Genomic DNA, 8,586 nt, shown 5'->3' with positions numbered 1-8,586 from the left:
GGTATGAGCAGTCGGTGGCTCCCTGGTCCTGCAGAACCCTCCGTTTGTAGCTAATCCTCCCCTCCTGCAGGTCTACACTAAGTGCTCCCACTCTCTCCCTCTCTTACAATCCTGCTTCTGACTTTATTATTCCACCAAAACTGCTCTCCCCAAAGTGATCAGTGATCCAGTGGCCCTTTCACAATCCTCATCTTCCTTGCCCTCTGCAGCCTTGGACACTTGGTCACTCTAATTCCCTGATCCTCCCTTCTCTCCAGGTTTTCAGGACACCTCCCTGTCTCTCTGTCTCTCTTTCCTGTTTCTGTCTTTCTCTGTGTCTCTCTCCTCTCTGACGGCTCCTCCTCTGTCTCTTGGCTGGATCTTCCTCCAGATCCCGCCCTCTAACCACAGGGGTCTCTCGTGGCTCTTCTCCCTATGTACTGCTTCACTGGGGGATCTCCTCAGCTCCCGTGGATTTAATGACCGTCTCTATGCTGAAATCTAGCTCTCCTGCCCCAGTCTCAGTCTCCAGCTGCCCTTCGGACGTCTCTAAGTGGAGTCCAGGAGACATCATAAACTCGTCTCTCCCCTAAACCCCGGCCCTCCCCTTCCAGCCTGGCTCAGGCTCTCCCACCTTCTCTCCAACGCCTGACGCCTGGGAGTCCGAGCTGAAAGCCCGCCTTCTGCAGGAAGCTGCCCCCAGCCCCTGCCCTCTCAGCACAAGGGCCGGTCCTCAGCCTCTGCAGCCCCGGCGCTCAGCGCGGCGCTTGGCACACAGTAGGCCCCTAACTTGACTGACACCTGTTTTATGCGGGGTATGGTGCAAAGCGATTCACAAATACGTCATTTGCTCTTCACACAACCCTGGGAGGTCGGTGCTATGATCTTCACCCCATTTTACAGTCGAAGAAAGCGAGGCAGACAGCGGTTAAGCGTCTTCCCCAGGGTCACATCTGGGTCTGAGGTTCAGGGGCTCCCCTGGTCTCTAGGACCAAACAGCAGCCCTTGGCCTGGCACAGCCGTGACTCCCTCGCTCAAGGGGCAGCAGCCGTGGCTCCCGCTTCCCGCCAGGCCCCGCCGGGGGTTCCCCATTCCTTCCCCCAATCCGGGCCCTCCAGGCTCGGCCCCGCAGGACTAGAGTGCAAGCTCCCGGAGGGCAGGGAGGCCCCATCCAGCGCCGGGCTCGATGTGGACAAGGGCCCCGGGTCCGGGGGTGAAGCCCAGGCCCAGCGAGGGGCGCGGGCGCCGAGGCCGAAGGTTCCGACTGGACTTTGGCCGGAGGTCCCGCCCCATGAACCCGCGTCCGCGCCAGTATTTCGCCCTCCCCCTCGGCCCGGTCCCTCGGAGGCCGGAAGTCCCGCCCCATGAACCCGCGTCCGCGCTAGTATTTCCCCCTTCCGGCCCGGCGCCTCGGAGGCCGGAAGTCCCGCCCCGGAAGCGGCGGGCGCCATGGCAGGACTGGCGGGGTTGGCGCGCCTGGTGGGCAGCTTCGGGCCGCCGGGCGCCGCCTGGCCCCGGGCCGCGCTGCACAAGGCAGCCCCGGAGCGGGACGTGCTGCTCTTCGAGCACGAGCGCGGCCGCTTCTTCGCCTTCCTGGGCTTCTTCTGCGCCAGCCAGGGCGTCTTCTGGACGTCGCTGGCCGCGGCAGCCTTGGCCGGGCCCGGGGGCGGCGCTCAGAGCCCCGAGGCCGAGGGCGGCGTTCAAGGCCCCGGGCGCCGGCCCAGCCCCGGCTCGGCGCTCTGGCGTTACGGACTGGCGGCCGGCTGCGCCTCTGTGGGTGAGAGCCGGAGTCTGGGGCGGGTTGCACATCTGGGGAAACTGAGGCCCGAGCCAGGAGTTGAGCCCAGGCCCGGCGCCACCTGACCCCCGCGTCCATGTCGGGGAGCTGGGAAAGGGCAAGGACGATCGGGGTCAGCAGCCTGACAGGCAGGGGCCACAGCCTGAGCAGAGGCGCCGAGGTGGGCATGTCACCCGGGGCTGTTTCCCGTTTCAGCCCCCAGGGCCCCGCTGCTGGTCTGTAGGGAGGAACTCGGTAAGTGGGAGACCCTCGGGAAGCCCCGGAGGAGGGGTCCCCACATCCCACAGTTTAACCTTCATCACAGGCCAGCCTCCCTTCCTGGAGGAGCCCACCGTGCCGCCGTCACCGCTCACCACACTAGGGACCACCCACCTTGTGTCTCCCTCTCCCGGGTGTGGCCCCCCCCCAGTGTCGTCCTTGGCCATCTTCCCCTGGACATTCCAGCCGCTGCCCCAACTGGCTGCCCAGGGACTGACCAAGTCCACCTCCCACCCACCCCCATCAAACAGAAGCCTCCAGGCTCCTTCCTTTTCCGCCTCGGGGTCCCCCACCCTCAGGCTCTTTGCCGGCCCATGGGCATCCCCCCTCCCCAAGTTTTGCTCCTTGGGTGCTCTGGTGTGCCGTGGTTTAGCCTAGTGCTGGACACAGTAAGCACTTACTAAATGCTTCGTGACTGATGGGTGGGGAAAGCATGATAATTCTAGATTCTTGATACCTGTAGGGAACCCTAGAAGTCACCTAGTCCATTTCCTTAATTTTGTTAGATGAGGAAGCCAGGGCCCAGAGATGAAGGGACCCCTCCATGACCTCAGGGCCTGGCTCACCTGTGACCTCTGACCCTCCCTCCCTGTCCTTCCCCAGGCTTGCTGGTGCTGGCCGCCGGGCTGCTCTTCTCCCAGCGCTCCGTACGCTCTGTGCTGCTCAGGAAAGGGGGGCAGCAGGTGACCCTGACGACTCACGCACCCTTTGGCCTGGGTGCCCAGTTCACCGTGCCCCTGCGTCAGGTGTCCTGTCTGGCTCATCGAGGGGAGGTGCCAGCCGTGCTTCCTCTCAAGGTCAAAGGCCGCCGCTTCTATTTTCTTTTGGATAAAGCTGGACGTTTCCCCAACGTGAGGCTGTTTGACCTCACCGTGGGTGCCTACCGGAGCTTGTGAACTGCCGGCGCAGAGACCCAGTAACAAATAAAGAGACAGGAAAGCCCAACGTAGATATTTTTGTGTTTTCATTCATCAGGGAAGGTTCACTTTTAAGGCGAAAGGCCGCAACGTTCAGCTACAAAAACAGCAGCAGCAGGGAAGGGGATGGGAGCCAGCTGCTGGCATTCATCCCCCTTGGAGGGAGTACTGGGGGAGCCCCCTGCAGCTGCAGAGTGGGGGCCACCAGGCACAGGCACTTGGGCATACAGTCTTTGGTCAGGAAACTGTGAATTCCAGCCCGTCTTCAGGGACGGGATGGGCGGGCCCCAAAGAGGGCATCTGTTTCCGAGCTCCACTCGGGGTCCCCTCGTTCCAGGGGCCGGTATGAGGGGGCTTCCCACTTCCACTGTAGCAACTGCAAGGCCATAAGTAGGCACCACAACACCAGGCTCACCCAGGAGGAAGCCTGTAGGAGAGGGCAGAGAGAAGAGTGGACTGCCTGGGGTCTGGCACCCTCCCTCCAGCTCTCCCCCACTGCTCCCAGGCTCTCCTTACTTCTGCATTGTACAGGGTGGAGTAGAAGTGTAGGCCGGGTCCGGGAGGCAGCCAGGGAAGTTTCTGGGCATCTGAGCAGCTGCACAGGCAAGAGAGGCTCGATGAGCAAGGTTGGGGGCTCCCCAGCTGGGCACTGGGGCAGATCTTACCCCAGGGTGAGGACCCTTCCCCTACCCATGTAGACGGGGACCTGAGGTGGCTTCACTTGCTCAGAATCACAGAGCTGCTGTGTGTCAGTGACTGGGGGTGCAGCTCTCTGGGCACCTGCAGCCCATGGCCTGCCCCCAAGGCACCCCACCCAGGCCTCTCCCCCACGGAGGTGCTCCTTCCATCCTCCCCAGTGTGTCACAGAACATCGCGATGGCCAGATGGGCAGGCACCAGCCCCGTGGCCCTCCTTCCCCACAGATGCCCGTTACCAGTTCACAATCTTAAAGCGCATGATGGAGGCGCAGAGAGACTTGGTGCCAAATCGTAGGATACAGGATGCCACCAGAACCAGGAAGATGGCTACAGCCGACAAGCCCACAGAGATGCGCAGGCCAAGAGGACTTCTGCAGAGGAAGAGGCACCAGGGAGGTTGGCGACACCCCCCAACACCCTCCCCACACACACAACCCCCCCCTTCGATGGTCACCTGTGAGAATCTTCTAGGCAGCTGCTGTATGTCCAGTAAAGCAACAGCAAGAGGCAGTAGAGGGCCAGGAGTCCCGAGACCCCCGCCACAAAGTAGCAGAGGGATGGGGCGGAGGAGCTGGCCAGGGACAGGGCGGAGCCATTCCAGAGGGTGGTGCCATAGACAGGGCACTGGCCATTGAAGGAGCCCTAGGAAGAGAGGCAGACTGAGGGGCTGGCCAAAGTACAAAGCCTTCCCAAAGGGACGGGCACTCGGGTGCCCAAGTGGCTATTTCCTTAGGTGGTCCTGGTCCAAGCATGTGCCCTAGGGCAAGTCAAATTCCACACCTATGCTCTGGCAAAAGATGGTCTATAGTGTCTCTCCCAACATTCAACGGATCGACGTGGACAGGGAGCATGTTAAGAAGACGCGCTTAGAAATGAGGTGAAGGACAATGTTATCATCCTACACTTGACTGCATGAGGGAAAAGAGCCGGCCTCAGATTCCCCCTCATGCTGCCTCCTGGGTGAGGGACCCTGGGCTAGTCCCTGGCCTCATCCCGCTGCGGGACTCCGAGACTGGAGAAGGGCCGGACAGAGGCCACCGTGCAGTGACCAAGGAAGAGTTCTCAGGAGGCATTCCCTGTGTCAGTGACATCAGAGGGCCGGGCCACAACGTGAGTATGAGATAGTCCCAGAAGGCTGTACTACATGGAAGCATCCAGGAAGGCAACCAGGAAGGAGGGAAAGAAGCATTTGCAAGCAGATCCTTCTAAATGAGGGCTGTTAGGGCCCGCCTCCCTGCTGCTGGAGGAGGTTTCTGACAGGAACGGGCACTGCAGGTAGCCCAGCTCGAGATGAGGGAAGCAGCAAGCCTGGGGACCATCCGAGGAATGAATGGCTGCGTGGACGAGCTGGGCCCTGGCGGCAGCTGCCCCTGCTCCTGGTGGGACAGGCAAGCACTCAGCAAGCCGCAGGGGGACAGAAATTCAATGAAAAATCTGCCCTGAAGACGCTTCCACGCTACCAGACAGACGGCCATAGCAGGGTGCCTTCTCCTCTATGGTTATCATCTTCTGGCCTCAGTCTGGGCCTGTAGCATCCTACATATCATTGTGCTGCTAGGAATGATCGGCCTGAAGAAGTCAGAGAACAACTCCCCACCTTTCCTGGCAAGGCCGCCCCTCCTCCTCCTCCCCTAGGCCCTTCCAGGGCCCCACCAGTCCCCAGGCTGGAAACCAAGAGCTCATCTTGGAGCCCTCCCTCCCCTTGCCCCCCACCCACTCGAGCCCTGTCCTTTCTACTTCTGTAACCTCTTTCCCACCTGTGCCCCACCCTCTCCTCTGACGCTGCCACCCCTGCCTGGCTCATCACCTCGCACCCAGACTGATGAAAGAACCTTTGTCCAGTCTCCCTCCCCCCAGTTTTCCCCACTCTGGGCCATCCTCCACTCTGCTCTCAAAGCAATTTTCCTGTCTTGCTCTGGCCACATCAGTAAACTCCAGTGGCTTCCCATGGCCTCCAGCATCAAATACAAAATGCTGCGGGGCATTCCAAGCCTTCCTAGCCCGTCCCTGTCTGGTCCCTGTCTGGTCTTCTCCGCCTCACTCAGCCCTTCCTTGGTGATCCACCTCCTGGCCACCCCCTGATGAATTTCTCTCCCTGCTCTTCTTTGCCTCCTGGTTTCCCTGGCTTCTTCCAAGTCTCAGCCAACATCCCACCTCCTGCACAAGCCTGTCCTCCTAAGCCTTCCTGCCCCACCCCCAGACAATCTCCCGGTTCATTCTGTCTGCTGTAAGTTCCCCCTTGTGAGCTTCTCCAGGGCAGGGACTGGCTTTGTCTTTTTTTTTTTTGTATCCACTATGCCTGACAAACAGTAGGTGTTTAATAAATGCTTGAGGCCTGACGTCCCTGTCCTGATGCTGAGAGAAGGAAAGGCCAACAGACCCAGACACACAATGGCTAAGACAATGGTACAAAATGCACAAGACCTTTTACTTGATGGACCAACTGTTCTGAGTGGTTTAAAGTGACCTCATTTCCAAGTAGAGCCCTTCCCCACCCACCCACCAGCAGAACCACGTGGATCATGGGGGTGAGGTGCTCCAGCCAGTATGTCAGAAGTGGGACTTGAACCCCGTGCTGACCCCCCCCCCCGTCAGGGCTCTAAACACTCCACCACACTGGAGCTCGCCCTGGGGCCCACGCGCCCCAAATCCACAGAGTGCTGGATGCACTGGAGAGCAGATGCACCATGGAAAACAGCTTTTACAAGTCTGCTCTGTCCTAATGAGGTACATTAATCATTGTTTTTGGAATCTGAGGTTCAGCCTGGCCCAAGGCGGGGCTGGGATCTGAACCAATGGAGCTGCATTTTGGGCAACTAAGAATTCCAGGCTTCTCAAGCCAGGAGCAGGATGGGGCAGGGCTGGACAGGGCCTGGCAAGGCCAGGCAGAGCAGGGAGTGCCTTCCCCCACTGGAAGATGGGGACCTGTCTGTTCCTCCGACAGCAAAGCCCCTCCCTGCCCCCCCCAGCCTTTGGGCCTCTGGCCTCGATGCTGCTTCGTTTCCTTCTTGTCCTAATCCCAGTGGAATCAAGTTAGAAGTGACCATTGTGGAAAGGGTCAAAGCCTTTACCAAATCAAGGCTGGAAGGGTCTCCCAAGGACCTGAATTGAAATCGCAGGGAAGTGTCTCCAGCCCAGCCCACCCTGGGACTGACTGTTCTCTTTAGGAACCCATCCCCCTCACATGGTCTGAAAAGCTGTTTCTCAACAGTGCCTACCCATCCCTCCTAATTCTGCCCAGGACAGAGCCTGAACCTTCTCCCACCGCCTAGTCCTTCACCTCCTTGGAGGCAGACGCCATGCACCCTTGAAAACACTGTGAGCAACTTCAGGGGATCACCCTCAAGTACGCCTGAATAGTCACGGGAACACTGTCACAGCAGAGAGCTGGAAAGAAGGTGAGTGCCCACCGACCGGTGCCTGGCCAAACAGTCTGTGCTAGCCCGATATGATAGGCTGATGCCGTGCATCGAGAAAGAGAGCAGCAAAGAAGCGTCAAAGACTTCTACGAACTGATGCAAAGTCAAGTCAGCAGGGCCAAGAAATGACAACGACTTAGGTGGAAAGAATCGAGGGATTCTTTCCCCCCTCCAAAGGGAGGGAAGAGGGCACTGACAGGGGCAGACTTTTGCTCAACTTCCCCTCCTTTCTGATTCTTTGTTACATGGGACAGATAGTTCTATGGGAGTGATCCACCCAGACATGTAAGTGGCGGAAAAAAATCAAAAGACAGCAACAATTGCTTTAAAAGACAAACCAGGATTCAGGCAGAGCCCCCAACTCCAAACCCTGGGGCAAAGCAGCGAGGTCTCCTGGGTTCAGAGCCCAATTCCGTCTGTTACTTTGGGGGGGGAGGGGCCTTCCCAGCGCCTCAGTTTCCTCCAGTGTTCCAAGGTCCCTTCCGGCTCTATGCCCCTATGACTTGCTATGGCCTAAGCAGATCCTTAGAAGGTGGCTCGGGAGAGCCAGGCCAGGAAGGTGGGGCACTTCCGGGACACCCAAGTCCCAGGACCAAGGGAAGAGAAGTGAGCAGCTCCTCCCTCCCCAAATGAGATCACTGCTGACTGTGGGACAGAGGAATGAGAATACCTCCGCCTTCGTGAAGGACTACGGGCTCCCGGGCTCAGACCAGCCAACATCGTTTCAAATCCAGCCTCTTCAACAGCACGTGGCCTCGTGCAAAAAACCAGCCCGGCTACTCCTGGCCCTTACGGACAGGGAAGGGGCACCCTGGCAGGGGGCGGGGCTGCTTTAGGGAGGGCCCCCTCCCCCAAATGGTCATCGTATTCAGACTGCGCGTGTGCACTGGACTAGTACCAATGACAACATTCACAGAAGTGTGATTGGAACTCTGAACGCATCGAATCTGAATACACGTAACCACTTCATGGGATCCACTGTTTTCAGTGGCTGGGGTCCGGGCCATAATCCAGGCCTCTCACTGTGCAGAGGGGAAACTGAGGCCCAGAGCGGGAAACTGACCTGTGACACCACGGAATCCAGCCCCGTCGCTGTCCAGAGAGGAAAACTGAGGCCCAGGGAAGGGAAGCGACCTTAGAGACCAGGGAATCCACCCACCCACCACCGCACTGTCCAAAGGGGGACGCTGAGGCGCCCCCCGCCCCGCGGGTCCCACCTGCGTCCGAAAGACTGCGGCGGCCACCACGGCCCCGGCGAAGAAGGCGGCGGCGAGGAGCACGAGCTCGGAACGGTGCAGCCAGGGGAGCGCCATGGCCGCCCCGCCCCACCCCACCCCCCCGCGCCTTCGCGGGCCCAACCGCCTCGCACGCATATGACCTCACCACGCCGGCCACTGTGTCGGCTTCTAGTAAACCTTTATTCACGCACGCTCCGCCCCTCTGGCTCTAGAAAGGGGGGCGGTCCAGGAGGTTCCGCCCCCACCACCCCAGTTTACAGGTGGAGAAATTGAGGCCAG

General features: G+C 59.8%; 2 protein-coding genes across 2 annotated transcripts; one reads left to right on the top strand and one right to left on the bottom strand.

The window, feature by feature from the left end:
- The first annotated feature begins 1,417 nt into the window (after positions 1–1,417).
- TMEM223 (transmembrane protein 223) lies at positions 1,418–2,980 on the top strand. Its single transcript, XM_020968313.2, has 2 exons — positions 1,418–1,756; positions 2,639–2,980. The coding sequence occupies exons 1-2, from the start codon at positions 1,429–1,431 to the stop codon at positions 2,929–2,931; spliced, it is 621 nt and encodes a 206-aa protein (XP_020823972.1). The 5' UTR covers positions 1,418–1,428; the 3' UTR covers positions 2,932–2,980.
- A 2-nt stretch (positions 2,981–2,982) lies between these two features.
- Positions 2,983–8,401, bottom strand: TMEM179B (transmembrane protein 179B). Its single transcript, XM_020968110.2, has 5 exons — positions 8,287–8,401; positions 4,105–4,292; positions 3,887–4,021; positions 3,469–3,547; positions 2,983–3,379 (listed from the first exon to the last, which is right to left on the bottom strand). The coding sequence occupies exons 1-5, from the start codon at positions 8,380–8,382 to the stop codon at positions 3,218–3,220; spliced, it is 660 nt and encodes a 219-aa protein (XP_020823769.1). The 5' UTR covers positions 8,383–8,401; the 3' UTR covers positions 2,983–3,217.
- Positions 8,402–8,586: the final 185 nt, after the last annotated feature.

The sequence above is a fragment of the Phascolarctos cinereus genome, unplaced genomic scaffold, assembly GCF_003287225.1.
Source record: "Phascolarctos cinereus isolate Bilbo 61053 unplaced genomic scaffold, phaCin_HiC Scaffold_9;HRSCAF=440, whole genome shotgun sequence".
Taxonomy (NCBI): Eukaryota; Metazoa; Chordata; class Mammalia; order Diprotodontia; family Phascolarctidae; genus Phascolarctos; species Phascolarctos cinereus.
This window is presented reverse-complemented; position numbering and strand designations above follow the sequence as displayed.